This window comes from Coffea eugenioides, chromosome 7 (genome assembly GCF_003713205.1).
Source record: "Coffea eugenioides isolate CCC68of chromosome 7, Ceug_1.0, whole genome shotgun sequence".
In the NCBI taxonomy this organism is placed as follows: domain Eukaryota; kingdom Viridiplantae; phylum Streptophyta; class Magnoliopsida; order Gentianales; family Rubiaceae; genus Coffea; species Coffea eugenioides.
Window position 1 is genome coordinate 21,150,370 of NC_040041.1, and position 22,346 is coordinate 21,172,715.

The window sequence follows — 22,346 nt, forward strand, 5'->3', positions numbered from 1 at the left end:
ATAAACGGACAAGAATTAGAGTTTTGAGCGCCAAGATATAGCAGCTCAAACTTGGTCAAAAATCGAGATTGTTAGACAATTTTTCAGATTTGGAAGTAAAACTTTGGTGACTTGTTCGTACGTCAAAACAGTCTTAGAATGACACCAAAATTGATACATTTCAACTTCCACATGACGACTACTTCTCTACCAAATTTCATTTAAAAATTCACAAGGGAAGGTAGTTAACTAAACTACCAAAGTTCAAGGGAATCCGAAGACAAATCTGTCTTCAAGCTTCCGTTTTCCGTTTTCAAATCATCTCAAACATGGTTCATTTATGAAGAAAAGGTATAAGAAATATCCAAAATGCATTTAGTAGGTGATTAACACCAAGTGTTTCAAAATAACAAGTCCCAATTTGAGCTAAGCCATTCGGCTAGTCAAAATGAGGGTTTTCCATCACTGATACAGTTTCGTAATTCGGCCACAACTCACTCAATTCAACTTGGAATTGAGCATGGTTAGTGGCGTTGGAAAATATATTCATAGGACTAAAATTCATCAGAAGGAATCATTCTGAAATTCTGTCCATAACTAGTTCATATTCGAGCAATAATTCACAGCTCATAACAGGTTTTCTAGCATAGCCGAGAAACAGGGCAGGTGACTTTAAAAGACTGGTACGGTTCACTGAAGTGGAATCAGGGGATATATTTTATACTGTTGGAAAACTGGAAGTGTCTAGTTTCTAATGCCACAAAGGGCACTCGATTTTGACGTCAAAGCAAAGAGTTATAGTCATTTGAAAATTGCTGCCAGAACAACTCTGGACACGTTTTCCAGTCATGAAAAAATTTCGAAATCTAAACATTTACCCAACCAAATCAAGTGATTTTTGGTGAAAAGATTCCACACAACCTGTACAACATATCTACATCAAAATCAAGTGAATTTAACCACAAAAAAATTGCACCAAAGGTTTGACAATAACAGGGCAGATTCGGCCCTTTCGCATGCATCACCTGCTTTGATTTTCTTTTCACTTTTTCCACTTATCTCTACTAGATTAACACTTAATCAACACAAATAACATCCAATCTCATCAAATCAGATTATCAAGTCCATTGTGGGATTTCAAAGAGCCCACTCACATGATTTCCAACAATCGAAAGCTACCCACTTGAAGCTACAAGTTTCTAAGTGCAATTTAACTTACATAAACTAAGATTCAAAGGTTGGATGATGATTACCTCCTAGATGATGTTAAACCAGAAAATTTCGGTCCTTTTGAGCTCAAGAAAACCGTGAGAATGAAGCTCTTCTTCTAGCCCAAGATGATCTCCAAGTGAAGTGAAAGTTGTGTGATGATTTGTGAAGGTTTTGGTGAGTGAAATGGAAGCTAGAAGATGAAGTTTTTCCTTCCCTTTGTTCCTTCTTGGTGGCTGGACGAAAATGAGAGGTAAGAGATGAGAGAGATGAGGGTTTGCTGATGGTGAAGCTTCTTGGAGAAGCTTGGTAGTTGTGGCATTAATGTGGCACAAAAGTCAACTCTCAATAGTGCCCGTACACGCGTATTTCGTGCCCGATTCCTCTCGGGTTTGTTTCACTTGTGCACTAAACCTCTAATACACTTCCTTTAACACTATTATTATTCACTCTTAATAGTCTAAAAATAAATGTCTAAAGTCCCTCAATTAGTCACGCGTGCGAAAACATGAACTTTCAACTTGTGCGCGATAAGGCGAAATTTCTAAGAATGTCTTATAACGATAGTATAACTAACTAATGCTTGAGTACTTAAACATAAGAATACCTATTTTAAGAATAATGTATAAGTCTTCAATCTCCAAGCTCATTGTACCCTCAAATCGATTATTACTTCCAAACCGCATTCACTATTCTCACTAAACGAGCTTTCAAAATTAAATTTTGTAACATGCCATTTTAAAAATACATGTAAGCCATAGTTTCATGTATTTGGGTCTAAAAAGGTTGAAATAAATTATTCAAAGAAAACGGATGAATAAGTATTTAAATAATCTAGTAATATACAATAAAATGAGAAAATTTTCGGGTCCTCACAACTCATCTTCAGGATTATTTTCATAAGTAGATTCATGTGCATCTACTGGAATTATTAAATAGAAAGACCAGAACTATCAATCTCAACCTCCACTAGCTTCTGTATACTATCATCTGCAGGACATGAACTAGAAGATTCCTTCTTGGAAGATAACATAGAAAATTCATCAAAAGTAACATCTCTACTGATCATAAATTTAAAAAATTTGGAATTAGAACACCACAATCTATACCCTTTCACCCTAGAAGCATACCCAAGGAAAATATACTTTTTAGTTGGGGCTCTAATTTTTTATCATTCATATGCATGTATATTGGACACCCAAAAATTTTTAAATCAGAATAATTAGCAGGAATATCTGACCAGACTTCCTCAAGAGTTTTGAAATCAAGAGCTACAGAAGGAGCACGATTGACAATGTAACAAGGCATAGAAATCGTTTCTACCCAAAAGTCCTTTGTCAACCTTGCATTAGAGATCATGCACCTCGCTCTCTCCAAAAGTATTTTGTTCATACGTTTGGCGACATAATTTTGCTAAGATGTCATCTTGACAATACGATGTCAATCAATTCCTTCATTTTGTAAAATTCATCAAATTCACTTTCACAAAATTTCATGCCATTATCTGTTCTAAATCGCTTTATCTGTCTACCTGTCTATTTCTCAATCAAAACTTTTCATTACTTGAAAGTGAGGTAAAAATCATTCTTATGTTTAAGAAAATAAATTGAAACTTTTCTTAAATAATTATCAATGAAAGTTAGCATATATCTGACACCACCTTTAGATGGAACATGAGATGGATCTCATAAATCTGAATGAATATAATCAAGCGTACCTTTTATCTTATGAATTGCTGGTGAACTGAAACTAACTCTTTTCTATTTTCCAAAGACACAATGTTCACAGAATTTCAATGACCCAATACTTTGACTGTAAGGAAATCCCTTTTTACTCAGTATGTCCAAGCCTTTTTCGCTTATATGTCCCAAACACATATTCCACAATTTGGTGATGTCAGAATCAAATAAAGATGATGATGATGAAACTGTAACCGAACTTGTAACAATAGATCCCTGCAAAACATATAAACTACCAAAACTGCAAGCTTTCATAACAACAAGAGTACCTTTAAAAATTTTCATAACACCATTTTCAACTGTGTATTTGTACCTAAGAGCCTCCAGGGTGCCCAAAGAGATGAGATTCTTTTTTAAATCAGAAACATGTTTAACATTAGTGAGCATCCTCACAATACCATCATGCATTTTAATTCAAACTGTACCCTTACAAACAACATCACAAACGACATTATTGCTCATCAAAATAATTTTACCATTACACGATTCATAAGTAGAAAACAAATCCCTATTGGGACACATATGATAATAGCACCCTGAATTTAAAATTTATTCATTTTTAGACCTTGTTCTGTCATTAGTTACAAAGAAAATATTTTCTTTATTCTCATCAGCTGCAACACGAGTTTCGGCAGTCTCAATATTTTTCTTACCAGGTTTTCCCTTTTGCTTTAATCTATTTTTCAATTTAAAGCAATTTGTCTTAATGTACCCAATTTTGTGACAATAATTACACTCCAAATTTCTATGTTTGGACTTAGATCTAGATTTAGATATACTATTGTCAAATTCTCTTTTCTCGGTTCTACCCTTAGCAACCAGGTCTTCTGCCTGACCTTTATTAATTTCTCAGGCAAGTCTATCTGCTCCTTAGATTTTAATACAGATTTAATTTCTCCATACGAAATGGTTTATTTTCCATAAATCATAGTATTGCGAAAATATCTAAAAGACTGGAAAAGTGAACACAAAAGTAATAGGGTCAGATCCTTATCATCAATTTTTGAATCCATATTCTTCAAATTCATAATAATGGAATCAAATTAATCAAGATATGAGAATATAGATGTACCTTCAGTAATATGAAGCATATACAGACTTTGTTTTAAATAATCGATTCTCAATTGTCTTTTTTACGTACAAAACTTTAAATTCATCCCACATAACCTTTGTTGAAATTTTAGTGGCTACCTCTCGCAAAACCTCGTCAGAGAGATTTAAAATAATACTGGATCGAGCCTTCTTATATATTCATCTTAGCAAAATTTGTATCTGTCAAACTCTCTGGCTTTTTCTCAACTCCCTGTATCTCTAAATCAATTCCATCTTGAACCAAAATGACCTCTATCTTGAGTTACCACATCCTGAAATTGAATTTCTCGATTACAACCTACGAAATTCAAAACTTCTTTGAAAAAGTTTTGATACCAATATGTTAGGTTTGGTCCTAGAAAATTGATGAAAGGATTTTTGACAATCCCAAAAGATAAATAACAAAGCAAAAATAAATAAAACAGAAACTCAAAAATTTACGTGGTTCGGTCAAATTGACCTACAGTCACGGACGGAAAAGGAGAAAATTTTACTATGAAGAAGAGAGTACAAAATGCTTTAAGAAAGTGTTCTTAAACCCAAAATACCTACTATTTAAAACACAAAAGCATCCATAAATATTTTACTAAACAAAAGGTTTAATGACCCAAAGGCTCAAATCACCCACTAAAATTCTCTTGGTTTGGCGTACTTAATCCCATCATAGGCCCACTCTATTTATAGGCAACTAAGGAAAAACTCTCTTGTGCAAGAAGTGATGTGGGACAAAGTCACACATAACACAATTAGGTGTGGCTAAGGTTTCTTTGATTAATAACTCAAGCATGTTATGTAATAAAAACTAACAAAATTGTGATATGAAAACTACAATCACCCATCCTCATTCTAAAACAAAAAAGAAAGTTTCAATTAGGTGTGGCTTAGGTTTCAAATTCAATATATTTTAGGATATTATATTAGTGAACATAAAACGATTTATAATTGCCTTTGTTGCAAATTCAGCAAAACTTATAGTTTATTTATGAATTAACAAAGCTCTGCCATCCCATTAGAAATCTTCCCAAACACCAAACACAAAAAGATTTTGCTGTTCAATTTCTCCTACTTAAGTATTGAGCTTTCAATTAAGTAAATAAAAATCCCACTTTCCTATTTTGTACTGCTCTTGATCTGATGTGGTTAGCACCTTTCCAATTTGCAGAATTTTGGTTTGCAATCATGCAACCTCTACAATCATTAAAAAAAAAACTAAAAACTTAACGGCCAGATTATAGAAAATTTAAAACTGAAATAGCATGATCAATCATTAACACCAACTGAAATATCACTACCAATCATTAACAGCTAAAAAGCTAAAACTAAAAACCCTACCAAAACTTAAATTACAATCTTAAAATCATATGAAGGTAAACAACAAATTAATCACAAAAATTGAAAAATTTAATTCATATGACATAAAAGAGAACATTACATCTATACAAATATTGCATTTTTAGTAAGTTCTACACCAAATTTCCAGCACCCTTAGACACAGAAAAGAGAGAAAAGGAACAGAAGAAGAGCACAAGAAGTATTATAGGTACCTGTAATACACATACTTTTTTCAAACTTGGTGAAATCTCTTTACACTCCCTCCAATACAACCAATCAATACAAATTCATCTATCAGCATACACAAATAGTATAGTTAGATTTTGCAGAGAGAGAGAGATAGAAAGAGAGATATTGGAGGTGGAGAGAACAGTAGAAATTGTCGAGTTTTACGCGTAGACTAAAATTCATGCCTGATCAATTGCCAGGGTTGGAGATAGGGAGGATAGGGGAGGGGAAGGCTAAAAAAAAAGCTTTATATATACAAATTTTTAAGTTTTTATACTTGGTAAGGTACCTAAAAGTCTATACTCTTAGGACAAATTAGATGCTTTTCATCTAAGCTCAAGCAGCGCGACTTGAGATTGGCCTCAATCTAGATCTTAATTTGCTACTTCAACAAGCTCGAACTCCACCTTGAGCACCATAAATTTTATATGAGTTGATCTCGAACTTCAAAATTAGATGTTTATCGAGTTCAAGTTCAAAAAAACTAATATTCAAGTTCAACTTGACTCTTTACCATCCCAAATTTTAACCAGTTGCTTAAACTTATTCTTATTTAGGTTTGAATTATTTAAAAACTCCCCTTGATGCAGATACGGGTGTGCAGCAATTTCAATCTTGGGTCAAGAATCCTTTGATCAACATTGGTGGTCCGATGACAAGATCAAGAACCAAGAAGGTGAAGGAAGTTTTACAAGCCTTGATCATTCACCATACAAGCAAGGAGCAAGTTAGGTTTGAAGATTTGATGGACCATGACGTTACTTTGTTCACTTGTACGTTTGAAGTGAAGGAATGATCTCATACTTGTTAGTTTAGTTGGTAGTTATTTTAAGACTGTCTAGTTTAGTAGTTGTTAGGCGTTGAGTATTTTATTACTTATTGGCCCTTATCGGAAAGCCTTAAAGAGCTGGCTCTTTAAGCTCTTTATGCGGACCGAATTTCTTTCAGGTTTATGTGGGCCGGATTTTGCCCTAGTTTTAGCCTATAAAAAAGGCACCTCTTGTATGAGCAAAAACACAGAATATTACAACCAAAAATCGTGAGGAATTTTCCTTCAAGTTCTTAATCGAACTTACTCTTGAATTCTTGAGTTCATTGCTTAAGATTCAAATCTGACTTTATCGATTAGTTTGTTCCCTAATCGTGGTGTCTCTTCATCCATCTTTATTTGCTTAAGGTTGCTGATCGCCTTTGTGTGTCAGAGGTCTTGAGTTCATGAGAACAATCGAGTTCAATTTCCATTGGGAGAAAAGGTCCAACTCTGATAATTACAAGGTTGGGAGGGTCTAGGAGGGTCTTCCCCTAGGGTTGCCCATATCAGTTGGTAATCAGAGCATCAGGTTAATTCTCTTTCAATTGAAGTTGTTCATATCTTATTAGTTTGTGTCTTTTGTCAAAAAAAAAAAAATTGTAGCGATTACTGTTCATCGTTACTGTAGCGTACTGTTTCACGTTACTGTTCATCCGAGTAAAAAAAAAACTGTTTGGGTGTTGTCTTTTTGTGTTTTTCTGTCCAACTTTTGTTCTTGAGTCTGTTATACTTTTGTTTGGGTTGTTAGGGTTTAAAGACAAAAAAAAAAAAAAGAGTCACGTACCTTATATTGTTTTAGTGTCCAAGTTGCTAGAGTATTGCTGGAATTTTCTTTTGAGTATTGGTGAAATTTTATTGTGCCTATGTCTTGAGTATTGGTTGTTGTTCTTGCAAACCCTAAACACCACAACTCAATTTGGGGAAGTTCTTGAGCTTCTTGAACAAATTCTTGAAGTTCTTGGACCATCAAGTCTTGTTTTGAAGGTTCTTGAACAATAAATCAAGAACTAGGGTCTTCTTGGAATTTTCATAACCTTTCATCCGTTTTCTTGAACTTGTTGGTGTGATCTGAATTTGTGTTCCTTGAAGAGTCGAAAAAAAAGAAAAAAAAACGAACGAGAAAAAAAAAGGAAGAAGAGAAGGAATTGGCTCTCATACAAAGGAAATCAAGTTTCAAAAAAAAAAAAAAAATCGTGAGTTTCCAATTCTTGATGGGTTCCCAAATCTTGATTAGTCTCCAAATCTTGGTTGATTTCCCAAAATTTGAGTTTCCTAATCTTGATTGGTTTCCAACTCTTGAGTTCCAGTCTTGATTGAATTCCAAAGACCCCAAACGACCTAACCAACCCCAAACACACCCAATTCCGTTTTCAAAACCAAACAAAACACCTTAGCCCAAACCGCCTTGGGAGTTCTTGAGTTTCTAAAATCGGTTGAGCTAGTTTTGCGATCCGATTTGACTGAAATTTGAGGGCTAGTTCGTACATTATTTGAGCACCCCAAAAGCACCATCTATACTCCAAAATACTGACCAAAAACTCAGCAAAGCAACAGCTCAAAAAAAAAAAAAAACTAGTTCCAGCTTCAGGTAGAGTTTTTGTTTTCTAGGATTCGTAAAAATTCTGCTTTGTGTCTTATTACTTATAGGGTAATTAATTCTGGAATTTTTGAGAGTTGAGTTGTTTTAAGAATTTCGAAAAGGAAAATTGAGAGTGAGTGTGTTCTTTTGAGTGATACACGAGTGCTTTGCAAGGTAGACTAGGATACATTTGTTTTGCAGGGTTGACAATATGTCTCAAGAGGGGAACATGGCCGAGCCGTCTGAGACCGACGTGTCACTCAAATTGGTGCTCCAAACTCTCCAAAAACAAGCGGGGAGACTTGAATTTGTGGTGACAAAACTATCCGATAGGGTGGCTGCCATTGAGATGCGAGGTACTGGAGATATTCCCAATAGGGCTTCAAGTGCTCAGAGTGTTGAGCATGATGCAGATGATGAGGGTTATCATTCTAACACCTTATTCCGATCAAGGAAAAGCCACAGGGAAGCGAGGGAAGGTCGAGACCGACCTAGGAGAACCGATGACAATCTTGGTACCATCAAAACTAAGATGTCTACCTTTCATGGAAAAAATGATCCTGAAGCTTATTTAGATTGGGTTAGAAGAGTTGAGCAGGTGTTTGAAGTCCACAATTACTCTGAAGAGAAAAAGGTGAAACTTGCGGCTATTGAATTTGAAGATTATGCATCCATTTGGTGGGAGCAAGTATGTGCCATAAGGAGGAGAAATAGGGAACCACTAATTGACACTTGGGCTGAAATGAAGCAAGTGATGAGGAAATGATTTATACCCTTCCATTATACCACGGACTTGTACAATCGGCTCCAACGACTCACTCAAGGTTCTAATTCGGTTGATGAGTACCACAAACAAATGGAGGTAGCGATGATAAGGGCCAATGTCCAAGAGGATCCGGAAGCAACCATGGCGAGGTTCCTTAATGGATTAAATCCTGAAATTAGGAAGAAGGTTGAGCTTCAAGACCACTTTGAACTTCAACAAATGGTGTCTTATGCAGAGAAGGTGGAAAAGCAAGCCTTACCTCTAAAGACACCTAGTGGCCGAACCACTACATCCTCTTCCACCCCTTGGAAAAGAAATCAATTGCCAACATCCAGTGCTTGGCCAAGGCAAGATAATAGAGAGAGGAAAAACAAGCGGATGGAACAATCGTCCCACCCGAGTGCAACTTCTTCTAAACCAACCCCGCGGCCGACTCTTCCAGGAGCAAATACATCTACCAACCAGCCAAAGGCATGTTTCAAATGCAAGGGAATTGGCCACCTCATGGCTCAATGCCCTAACCGAAGCATCATGTATATGAATGAAGAGGGAATGTGGCAAAGCGAAGGAGAGGAGGAATATGCGGACATGCCACCGCTTGAAGAAGAGGGGAAGGATGATGACCTGGTTGAAATAGAAGAGGACCCCGTGGCTCGAACTATGGTGACTATGAGAGTGCTAAATGCACAAGCTCAAGAAGATGATCTCCAACGGACCAACATTTTTCATACAAGATGCAAAATTGGAGATGAGGTATGTCTCATGATCATTGATAGTGGCTCTTGTACTAATTGCGTAGCTGCTGACTTTGTTGAGCAAAAATACCTTCCATGGACTTACCACCCTAAACCCTATAGACTATCTTGGTTAAATGATGGGGGGGGAAGTCAAGGTGACCAAATAAGCTTTAATCGCTTTTTCTATTGGTCGGTACAAGGACCAAGTTTTATGTGATGTAATTCCTATGCAAGCTAGTCATGTCTTGTTAGGGCGTTCTTGGGAGTATGATCGGCAGGCTGATCATATTGGACTCACTAATAAGTATAAGTTCATTGTGGACAACCTCAAGATCACTCTTTCACCCTTGACACCTACACAAGTGTATGAAGAACAATTGCATCTAAGACAAGAGCGAGAGAAAAGGCAACTGAGAGAGGCAAAGAAAAAGCCGAATGTGCCTGAGGATGAGGAAAAAAAGAAAGTAGAGGCCGAGTTGAGTGAAAGAGAAAAGTCGAGTGGGAAAAGACTCAGTGAGGCCGAGAGCTTGAAAGTGAAGAAAAAGAGCTTTTATGCTAGTGTGCGTGAGATAGATAGGGTCTTGAATGCACAAAGTCTTCTCATAGTACTTATGTACCGAGAAGCCGATTATTCCTCTTTTTACACATTTGGCATAACCGATTCTCTTCCTAGTGCAATCTACTCTCTTTTGCAGGAATTCAAGGATGTGTTTCCGGAGGAACTACCGAAAGGATTACCTCCAATTCGAGGTATTGAATATCAAATTGACTTTGTTCCTGGAGCAATTCTACCAAATCAACCAGCCTATAGAGCAAATCCGGAGGAAACAAAGGAAATCCAAAGGCAAGTCGATTCCCTCCTTGAAAAGGACCAGGTTCGTGAATCTCTTAGTCCTTGTGCGGTTCCAGTCATTTTAGTACCTAAGAAAGAAGGGACTTGGAGAATGTGTACAGATTGTCGTGCAATTAATAAAATTACTGTTAAGTATCGTTATCCCATTCCTAGGTTAGATGATATGTTAGAAGAATTGCATGGGGCAATCATTTTCACTAAAATTGATTTAAGATCTGGTTATCATCAAACAAGGATAAAGGAAGGTGACGAATGGAAAACTGCTTTCAAAACAAAGTATGGTCTTTATGAGTGGCTTGTGATGCCTTTTGGCTTAACAAACGCTCCAAGTACTTTCATGAGATTAATGAACCATGTTTTAAGGCATTTTCTTGAGAAGTTCGTTGTTGTTTATTTTGATGATATACTGATCTTTAGCAAGTCTTTAGAAGAGCATGTTGAGCATTTGCGACTTGTTTTAAGTGCCTTGCGTGAAAATAGGTTATTTGCTAACATGGAAAAATGTGTCTTTTGCACTTCTGAGGTTAACTTTCTTGGTTATATTGTTGGTGCAAATGGCATAAGTGTTGATCCCGCCAAGGTAAAGGCCATCATGGAGTGGCCGACTCCAACCAATGTGTCTCAGGTAAGGTCTTTCCATGGTCTTGCAAGCTTTTATAGGAGATTTGTTAAAGACTTTAGCACTATTGCAGCACCTTTGAATGAGATAATTAAAAAGAATGTGGGGTTTCAATGGGGAAAGGAGCAAGAAGAGTCGTTTAATAAACTTAAGAATTTGTTAACTTCAGCACATATTCTTGCTTTGCCTAATTTTGATTTGATGTTTGAAGTTGAATGTGATGCTAGTGGGATTGGCATAGGGGCTGTCTTACATCAAAATAATAGGCCCTTGGCATATTTCAGTGAGAAGTTGAGTGGGGGAGCTCTTAATTACCCTATTTATGATAAAGAATTGTATGCTGTTATGCGTGCTCTTGAAGTGTGGCAGCATTATCTTATGCCTAAGGAATTTGTGATACATACTGATCATGAATCAATTAAATTCCTTGAAGGGCAGGGTAAGTTGCATAAAAGACATGCGAAATGGATTGTATTTATTGATTCATTTCCATATATCATTAAGTATAAGAAGGGAAAAGATAATGTCGTTGCGGATGCATTGTCTAGAAGGTATACTTTGATCACTAACATGAGTACTAAGTTACTTGGTTTTGAGTACATTAAAGACTTGTATGCACATGATGACGATTTTTCTAATGTGTTTCAAGCTTGTGAACATGCTGCTTTTCAAAAGTTTTATAGGCATGAAGGCTTCTTGTTCAAAGAAAATCGCCTGTGTATTCCCAATTGTTCGCTTAGGGAATTACTTGTTAGAGAAGCCCATGGTGGAGGATTGATGGGACATTTCGGCATTGATAAAACTCTTGACATCTTGCATGAACACTTCTATTGGCCTAAAATGAGGCGTGACGTTGCTAACATTTGTGATAAGTGTTTAAAGTGTAAGCAGGCCAAGTCAAGGAGTAACCCTCATGGATTATACACTCCTCTACCCGTACCTCATGCTCCTTGGATAGACTTATCCATGGATTTTGTGCTTGGCTTACCAAGATCTTCTAGAGGTATGGATAGTATCTTTGTTGTAGTGGATAGATTTTCTAAAATGGCTCACTTTATCCCTTGTAGGAAAACAAGTGATGCGCGCCATGTTGCTGATTTATTCTTCAAGGACGTGGTTAGATTGCATGGGGTACCGCGTATTATTGTAAGTGATAGGGATGTGAAATTCTTATGCTACTTCTGGAAATCACTTTGGGGAAAGTTGGGAACGAAGTTGCTATTTTCTACTTCTAGTCATCCTCAAACGGATGGTCAAACCGAGGTAACCAATCGAACCCTTGGTGCTTTACTTCGAGCCATTGTTCAAAAGAACTTGAAAAAGTGGGAAGAATGTTTGCCTATCGCTGAGTTTGCATATAACCGAACCACTCATTCTACTACTAATCATTCTCCTTTTGAAATTGTTTATGGGTTTCAGCCACTAACTCCTCTAGATTTATCACCTATTCCCGTTGATAAGTGTTTAAGCGCAGATGGTGTCAAAAAGGCAGAGGCTGTTCGGACCTTGAATGAGAGAATTCGAGCTCAAATTGAGAAGAAAAATGCGCAATATGCACAACATGCGAATAAAGGAAGAAAGCATGTTGTATTCGAACCTGGTGATTGGGTTTGGGTGCACATGAGGAAGGAAAGGTTTCCAGCATCTCGACGGACCAAGTTACATCCAAGAGGCGACGGACCTTTTCGAGTACTAGAGAGGATCAACGACAATGTATACAAATTGGAACTTCCAAGTGAGTATGGCATAAGCGCATCTTTTAATGTATCTGACCTATCTCATTTTGACTTTGATACAGACTTTGAAGATTCGAGGACGAATCCTTTCGAGGAGGGAGGGAATGATGCAGATACGGGTGTGCAGCAATTTCAATCTTGGGTCAGGGATCCTTTGATCAACATTGGTGGTCCGATGACAAGATCAAGAACCAAGAAGGTGAAGGAAGTTTTACAAGCCTTGATCATTCACCATACAAGCAAGGAGCAAGTTAGATTTGAAGATTTGATGGACCATGATGTTACTTTGTTCACTTGTACGTTTGAAGTGAAAGAATGATCTCATACTTGTTAGTTTAGTTGGTAGTTGTTTTAAGACTGTCTAGTTTAGTAGTTGTTAAGCGTTGAGTATTTTATTACTTATTGGCCTTATCGGAAAGTCTTAAAGAGCTGGCTCTTTAAGCTCTTTATGCGGACCGAATTTCTTTCAGGTTTATGTGGGCCGGATTTTGCCTTAGTTTTAACCTATAAAAAAGGCACCTCTTGTATGAGCAAAAACACAGAATATTACAACCAGAAATCGTGAGGAATTTTCCTTCAAGTTCTTAATCGAACTTACTCTTGAATTCTTGAGTTCATTGCTTAAGATTCAAATCTGACTTTATCGATTAGTTTGTTCCCTAATCGTGGTGTCTCTTCATCCATCTTTATTTGCTTAAGGTTGCTAATCGCCTTTGTGTGTCAGAAGTCTTGAGTTCATGAGAACAATCGAGTTCAATTTCCATTGGGAGAAAAGGTCTAACTCTGATAATTACAAGGTTGGGAGGGTCTAGGAGGGTCTTCCCCTAGGGTTGCCCATATCACCCCTTATAACTATACATGTTTTCGACTTTGTCCACCCTCATTGTTGAACGTAATCAATCCACATCTCGAGGCTTTCAAAGTTGCCCATGCAATCATAAATTCGTATGATTTCATTGTCTAATATGCATATGTTGCAAGAGTAGAATGCGTAAAAACAAAATTTAAAGTGGCTTTAAAAAATTGTTCCAAGAGAATTATAAGTATAAACCATAATGCGATTAATATTCTGGCCATATATGTAGAAAAAAAAAGGCCAAATAAAAGGGCCAGGATCTAAAAAGACCATGCATTTGCCCTAATCTTGGGTTTTACAATTTGAAAAACAATTTCCAAGTGCATCAATGATTTTCTTTTTTTTTTAATTTGTTTTGGGTGGAAAATCAAATTAAACATGTCATATGCAGATAAGCTTCATCCCCAAAATAAATTTTGACCTATTTCAACTAGGAAAAGGTGGAAGGATACCGTCTTGGAATCACTGACCACCCTCAGCTTATATACACCATCAGCTATGGAATGAATCCTATTATGTAATCTTGTTCTTAATCGGCTGCAGATATAAGCTGTTGGGTGTGGGCCAGCCCATTTGTGGGCCAACCCACTTATGCAAATGCTTGAGGGTTTCTCAAGCTTAAATAGAAAGGAGCAGCAGCCGCAAGATGTAATTTTTCTTCGGTCCTTGCATGCGAGAAAAAGTCAGCCATCACTTTTGAGAGAACAACGAAGAAAGAGAAAGAGCTAGAGAGAGAGAAACTTTAAGGTCTTGATTGGAGGGTGATTCGAAACCCAATTGAGACGAATTTTACACACAGGATCCTCTCATCAAGCTCTACTCATCTACTGATTCAGATTTCGAATTTCCTCTTCGTTTGGTAACATCTTTTCAAACCCACTTCTTTGACAGTTGTAGTTTTGGGGGGTGATTTTATAGCAGATTTGCTTGATTGATATCGGTGCTATTATTGTCACTCGAATATTTCGGATAGACCTGTGTATTCCTATTATTGTGATAGTGGAGATTTTTTGACTGGACTAGGTCCTGTGGTTTTTCCCAATTTGGGTTTTCCACGAAAAAATCTTGGTGTCCTGTGCCTTTTATTTTTCCTACATTTTATTATCACTGTTGGTATTATTACTTGGTGATCTGGTTTATTCCTATTTTAACTGGTATTTGGGGAAAGAAAAATTTGTCCTGAGTTAACTCTGATATTGTGTGCCTGTATTGGTACTCCCTTTCCCAACATAAGCCATCTTCTAGTTCTTGACCTAAGATCCACACAGCTAAATACCATCTTTTCTGTTTCTTTCTACTTTCTTGCGTCGAAGAAAAAAAAGCTGGGTTTCAGCAAGCAATCGCAGCTTAAAAAGTGACCGAAAGAGTCATGAAAGTGAAGCTAAGGATTCGGGGATATCAAGAACCCGACAAACAAGTTCAAGAAACTGTTCATCAAAGAGTCATGGAGAATACATATGGGGATGGGGTTGCATGGAGGCGAGGTCCAATGCTAGGGAAAGGAAGTTTTGGCTCTGTTTATCTAGCAATTTCAAAGAATCCATCAATCCATTATAGCTGCTTTCCGTTGGTCATGGCTGTGAAATCAGCAGAGGTTTCGGTTTCAAGTTCGCTTCAGAAGGAGAGAGAAGTATTAAGTTATCTCAGTGGCTGTCCAGATATCATTCAGTGCATCGGCGATGAAACAACAATCGACAGCGATGGCAGAATGTTTTACAACTTGCTGTTGGAGTATGGTTCTGGTGAGACACTTGCATATAGGATCAAGAAATCGGGCTACAGGGGATTGCCGTTACGTGAGGTAAGATGTTTTGCTAAATCTATTCTTAAAGGATTAAGTTACATTCATGAAGTTGGTATTGGACATCGTGATTTGAAACCTGAAAATATCTTGCTTGTGCCCAAATCAAGAAAAACAAATACAGGATTTATTGCGAAAATTTGTGATTTTGGGCTTGCTAGAAGAGTTCAGAAGAGTAAGAAGAGGAAACTAGAGCATTACTTTAATGGCACTCCTATGTATCTGTCGCCTGAAGCCATGAGGGATGGTGTGCAAGGAACCCCTTGTGATATCTGGTCACTTGGATGTGTTGTGCTAGAGATGTTAACTGGAAAGCCTGCATGGGATGAAGGGATGGATGAGGAGAGTGTCATGAACAAGATTGGTAAAGGGGCTGCAGTTCCTAAAAAACCAAGAAATTTGTGCCAAACTGCCAAAAGTTTTCTCAACTGTTGTCTGAAAAGAATGGTTAAGGGTAGGCTGTCGGCTAAAACATTGTTACGCCATCCATTCGTGAATGGATTGAGTGATGATGATGATTTTGATTATGATAATGGAGTGCTTGAATAAGAAGATATTGATGATATGGATGAAGATTGCAGCTGTTTATCTGCAGAGGACTGAGCAGACGTCTCCTATCAGTCAGGAGATAATCCAATGCTGATCATTGTTTCACTTGATTGCACGAGGAACAAAGTTGGAGCGTACAAATTCCACCTATAGTCGAGTACTTGAAAGTTGTGTATAGGTAAAAGAATTGTATTGCTCATTGTGACAAGTTCTAGTACGCAACAATTGGAGTACTGGTTACAAACTAAATATAAAGTATAAATATTGTTGATCTGATTTGATCAATTGAATCATCATAACCTGCACACTATAAACAAGCAGGTGAATGAAATATTGAAAGGTTTAGTTAATTAATTATATCGACTATTGTTTAGTGCTCAAGGTTTTTCATTTGTCTTGCCCTTAAATCACAGTTTTTGTCTTGTCGAATGTTCATAGTTCATTATACTAGTTCATCTAGGTTTGAGAATATACTTGTAGGGGCTCTGTTTCAACTTTCAAGAGAAGATGCAGAGGAGGTCAAAAGTGAAGTTTTTCATACACAGTTGCAGGAAGTTTAATTTGTTTTAATCTGAAATAACTATTACTTATTTGGACAAATTACATTTTAGCCCCCTGTGATTTTCACAAAAACCACATAACCCCCCTATGATTCAAAAAGCTATACATAAACCCCTTGTAGTTTGGGTTGAACCGTCAAATAGACGGAAAGCACGAACCGTGATGATTTGTGGGCAAAATGCGCTGGTTGTACTGATAGCAGTCAGAAACATTCCCATATTACCCCTGACAGCTTTAAAGCACCCAATAAAGCTTAGATCTTTGGTCTTCATCTCTTTCCAGCTTCCAAACGTAATTTGCAGTTGACTTTCCACTGAATGTTGGTGAAGGCAATACATTTAGTGAAGAAACCAAACCAAGATAGAGAACGAAGGAAATCTCCAAGATAGAGAACGAAGGAAATCTGATGGTGAGTTATAACATCAAGGTGCAATCTTTTCCTTTTTCCTGAAATATAACTTGAACGGATTATTAATTTTTTTCCAATAAACTCTAGATGTCATGCTCAAGCAGTGCTGGTGGAAGTACTGAAGATCTAAGGTACCAATACCTGCATTGTTCATGTGGGAGAAAAGCAGCGGTAAAAATTGTTGAATCCGACAAACCTTCAAAAAGGAAGCTATATTTTGTTTGTGCGACAAGAATTGTGAATTTTTCTCATGGTGCAATCCAACAAGGAGAATAAGACAAAATTATACTAGTGATTTGAATGTTACAAGGAGAGACATATTTAGTGGAGAATCAAGTATTGATAGTTCAAATTTGGAAGGCTTGCGCATGGATGGTGGTTTATATTTGAGGAAAATGAAAAACATTGACGAAAGCTTAGGAGTCATGAAGATTTGCGTGGGTGCTTGTTTTGCTATATTTGTGCTATCATTTCTCGTTTTGATGTTTAAGTGAAAATATTACATCTGAAAGTGCTGTAAATTGTGGCTATGAAAGTGTTGTAAATCTGAACCTATTTTGTTCAATGAATGAATGAATGAACCTGCTTTGGTAGTCAATTGATATAAATGGGCAAACACGATTTGAAGTTGGTATGAACCTGCTTTGGTACTAACAGCTGAACTTTGGATTCATTTGACAATATAGCTGTCCAGAAGTTCACAAAAATCTGGTAATACATCAACCGGTTTTCACAAAACAAAATAAGGTACATAAGTAGCTAATCAAAAAGTCCAGCAGCTACCAAGATTCAACAAAAAGTGTAGCAACAACATATTTACAAAAAGTAGAAGCAGACAAATAACTTAGTTGAATTACAAACACATTTAGCTCTCTTAGCCCTCAAATTTTTGAAACACGTTTAGCTTTCTTAGCCCTCAAAATTTCCAACACACTTGCAACTGTTGCTACAAGTTTTCTGACTCTAGTTGATCTTCTAGTATCCAAAATGGGTTCAATAGCAGAAGCATCTCTTCTAGTATCCAAAACAGGTTCAACAGGTTCATCTGTTGATCTTGTAGTATCCAAAATAGGTTCATCAGTTGATCTTCTAGTTTCACAAGCTGGTTTAGCAGTAGGAGTTGCACAAGGCTGCATAAATAGATAGATTTAAATCAGTTGATTGCAGTTAATTGCAGTAATAACCAGCATCATTAATAGTACCTGTGACACTGAACCCTGTTGTGAGACAGATCCAATACTTGTTGCATTTCCAGCAATATCTGTTTCATTTGCTACATCATTCCTTGCATTTCCAGCATTTGCAACATCACTACTTGCATTTCCAGCATCACTAGCTCCAGCAGGCACCTATTTTGCACATGGTAACAAAGTAAGTACGGATGACATGATAAATAGAAAAGAGACAGTAACACTGATTACAAATTAACTACTACTACAATTTACCTTATAAAACTTGGACTTTGGATGGATTGGGAATTTACAAGTCCTAGAATTATGTCCTGGCCTAAAACACTTCTTACAGCACAACAAGTCCTTTTCTTGTAGATGTAGTGCCTCTAACTTCATCAGCTTCTCTTTTTCTCACTTGCTTGGGTCTTCTAGGTTGTTTTTTAATCTTTGGAGGATTCACCTATTCAGCTCCTTTTGAATCCCAATACTCTTCAGAGGGCATTACAGCTATAGTGTAGTTGTAGGTGCTCAAGTATGCTTCTTTGCTATAACAATTATCAACATAGCGTTCAGGCTTTGATTTATCCCTTTGAATGGCAGCAATAGAATGTGAGTATGGAATCCCACTTAGTTGCCATGATCCACATGTGCATGTCCTACAATTTATATCAACAACATATCCTCTAGTCCCACAATCCATTTCATACTCAGCATCTCAAGAATAATGAGCTATGCAGAACCTACCATTCAGCTTGTTCTTCTCAAGTCGTTCTTGTATGTTTGGACAAAGGTTCCCTTGATATTTTTGCATGCCTTCCCTTTTCACATTTAGCCTCTGCATCAGTTTTCTTCTTATCCACTCAAACATGGAGATGATTGTAAACTCTCTTGCTGGAAGTATGTAGGAATTAAACAACTCATTCAAATTATTAACAAGAATATCACTCTTGCATGAGGAGCTGAAATGTGACCTGGACCATAAATGTGCAGGAATCCTATTGAACCAACCGGCTGCATTCATAGCTTCTCCCACCTTTGGATCAACCCTTTCCAATTCAGCCATTGCTGTCTTGAAGTCACGAATGGTCCCAGCAGACGTAGCTGCCCAAAAGTACTCCTTCAACTCCTTTCCCTTGAACTTGAGTTTGAAGTTTTGACATATATGATGAAGGCAGTACCTATGCTCTGATTCAGGAAACACAGCATAAATTGCACTGACTAACCCCTTTTACCTATCAGATATGAATGTCCATGGAGCTCCATTTTCAACACCAAATTCAGTTTTCAACTCCAACAAAAACCATTTCCATGAGTCATATCTCTCGGTTTTCACTATAGCAATTGCAATGGGAAACATGTTATCATTGCCATCCCTACCCATCAAAAACTATCCACCAAATGGATTTTTCAAAAAGCAACCATCTAATCCAATTATTGGTCGACAACCAGCTAGAAACCCATTCTTCATTGCACTTAAACTCCAGTATATTCTTTCAAATGTCCCAACCTCATTCTCATCCAGTCTAGACTCTTGCAGGACAATATGGCTACCAAGATTTCGAATCAACAAGGTAGCAGCATTATCTCTGATGACATGGTACTGTCTTATACCATCCCCTTGTAGTGTCTCTCTTGCCAATCTTTTAGCTCTATAAGCCTGTCTCATGCTTATGTCCACCATAATCTCCCTCCTCACAGTTTTGACAAATCCTTCAATGGAAAAATTTGGTTCATCCCTGAACCTGTCTAAATATTTTTTGCTCAAATATCTTGCATTTGCATGATGGTTGCTATATTCTCTTCCACACACATGCACTCCCTTTATTGATTTGATCTGAAAAGTGCTTTCATTTTGAATTGGGCTTGCCCGTATCTTCCAGGAACAACCCTTTTTGCACATGACAATAACTTTTGCTCTTTCATTTTTTTTGTATTTGAGGGTGTAGCTGTGAGAACCTTGAAAATATATATATATATATATACATGTTGCAATTGCATTTTAGACTTTTAATAAATTTTATTATTAGTTGTTCTTAAATAAGTATGTAAAAAATAATTTTTAGATTACAAATAATTTAATTGTGCAAAATATTAAATTATTTGATTTTTGCCAAGTTAAATTAATATTTCTTGATGTAGATTATTTTATTGCTTTAATATTAATTCTTTAAATTCCGATAACTAATTTTAGGTGTTAATAATGTTAAGTGTCAACGGGAACCTAGAATTAAGACGAAATCGATTTTAGGTCAAAACCTTTATAATTTCACTTAGGACGTTAAAATCTCGATAATTGAATTTTTGCGAGATTAGTATACTAGTAGGCTATCAAATTTCATTTGGAGTAAAATTTTGGAATTAGATTACGAGTGAGGACCTAAGTGGAAGGTCGGACAAGATGTTAGAAGACCAAATTAGCCTTCCTCCATCTCAAATTAACCATGCAGTCATGGAACTTCATTGGGCAAGCTTCAAATCCAAGCACTTCCATCTTTGCCGGTTCCATTCTTCACACCAACACTCAACCTTCCATACTGCCGGCTCATCCCCACTACACCCACATCACTACATCAACTCCAATTCACCACAACAACTCCGTTTCCATTTCCTTCTTCTGTCGCGAACTGAGAGTGAAGTGAGAGAGAGAGAGCCGAGCTCTTTATTTTTTTTTCTTCCTGTCTGTAAGCTAGAGAGAAAAGAGAGAGACTTACCGTTCTTCCTCCATCCCATCCGTGAGCTTGTGAAAAGAACCGAGAGCCAACACTTCCTCCATTTTGGTTGTAAGCTTGAGCAAGGGAAAGAGAGTCGGGGAGCTGCATTTCTGTACTGTCCGAGAGAGAGAGAGAGAGAGAGAGAGAGAGCAAGAGGTAGTTGTGCGAGCTATCTATCATCATCTCCTCCATCACTGCCGAGAACTGTCCATTCCCTTCTTCGTCTTCAACCAGTTGTGATCAACTCCAACAACCAACACCACAGCCTGCACTAACCGAGCTCAGACCAGCCATACCCAAGTTCCTTAGCAAGCCGAGAGGAGAGAAAAATTGCAGTTGCTTGTTGCATGAGTTGAGCTTCAAGTTGAGGTAAATTCTGGACTTAGACCAGTTAATTATAGGTAGATGAAGTTGTTTATGAGCATGCATGTGATGGTTGTGCAGTTGGATGATGAAATAAGTCACAGGAAAGTCTGATTATGAAGAAAATGGGAATTGCTGAGAGATTTAGCTGGGAAATGCAGCTTTAATTTGTTAATTTGAGGTGATCTGAGCCTAGATGTGTGTTTAGCTAACTAAAAATTGGATGATTAAGCTTTGCATGAGGTTAATCAGCCTTGATTAAGCAAGAAAATCGAAGTGGTGCAGAATCTACTTGCATGCAAGCCAACTGAGAAGCCTTGGATGAAATTCTGGTTGGTTGATGATTTTTTTTTTATGGTGTCCGAACCTGGTTTTGGATTAAAACTGATAGTTAATTAGTTATTTGGTCATGCATGTTGCTGTTTGAGCTGTGGATGAAAGAAAAGAAAAAAAAATCTGAATTTCTAGAGTTACTTGTGAGTTAAGCTGGCCGTGACTTTCCTTTATGTTTTGGGTTGAATTCCTGGTTGATTTGCTGTAAGAAGTGATTGTTTGATGCCACGAGCTAATGATTGATGAAACTCTTGGCCACTTGAGTAATTTTTGCAAGAGTTAAATTTTTGGTGGAATCGTTTAAGTGATTTGGCCGAAATGCACTTGGAAAGTCCATGACTTGTGGTTTGGAATTGTTTTGATGTCTTGGACCTCCTTTGTTGAATTTTTTATTAGAATTGAACTTGTTAAGACCTAGGGCTAATGATTGATGAAGCCCTAATGAAGTTGATGTTTGAATTGTGATTTTGCTATATTGGCAAATTGGAATTCAATGTGCAAGTGAATTGGAATCGTGAAGTCCGTTTTGGTCCTTTGAACTCGAGTACTTTTAAACCAAGCTTTGTTGATATATTTTGTCCTAGTATCAAGCTATAGAAATTGAGCATAGTACGATAATGCTGAAATTCGAGTGTCGGGATTTTTTTTTTTAAAAAAAAAACCTTGCCAACTAGTTAATTATTTCCTTTGCTTAAACTAGCCTTATTACTTTTAGAAAATAATTGCACCAACTTCTAAACTCTAGTTTTGTCATAAAATTGTTCCTGGCTAGTTGTTTTAGAGGAAAAATTATCAAAAAACACGAGATTGTAATAACTTTAAATGAAAGGCGTAGAAAACTTGTTTGGCAAGAAACCTTATTTGAAGTAAGTGGGTTCTGGTTTGCACCTCTAGAAAGAAAGTACCATTCA

General features: G+C 37.0%; 1 protein-coding gene across 1 annotated transcript; it reads left to right on the forward strand.

Annotated features, from left to right (window-relative positions):
• Positions 1-14,980: 14,980 nt before the first annotated feature.
• Positions 14,981-15,886, forward strand: LOC113777124 (mitogen-activated protein kinase kinase kinase 17-like). The gene has a single exon (XM_027322168.1). It carries the CDS (start codon positions 14,981-14,983, stop codon positions 15,884-15,886), a length of 906 nt encoding a protein of 301 aa, XP_027177969.1.
• Positions 15,887-22,346: the final 6,460 nt, after the last annotated feature.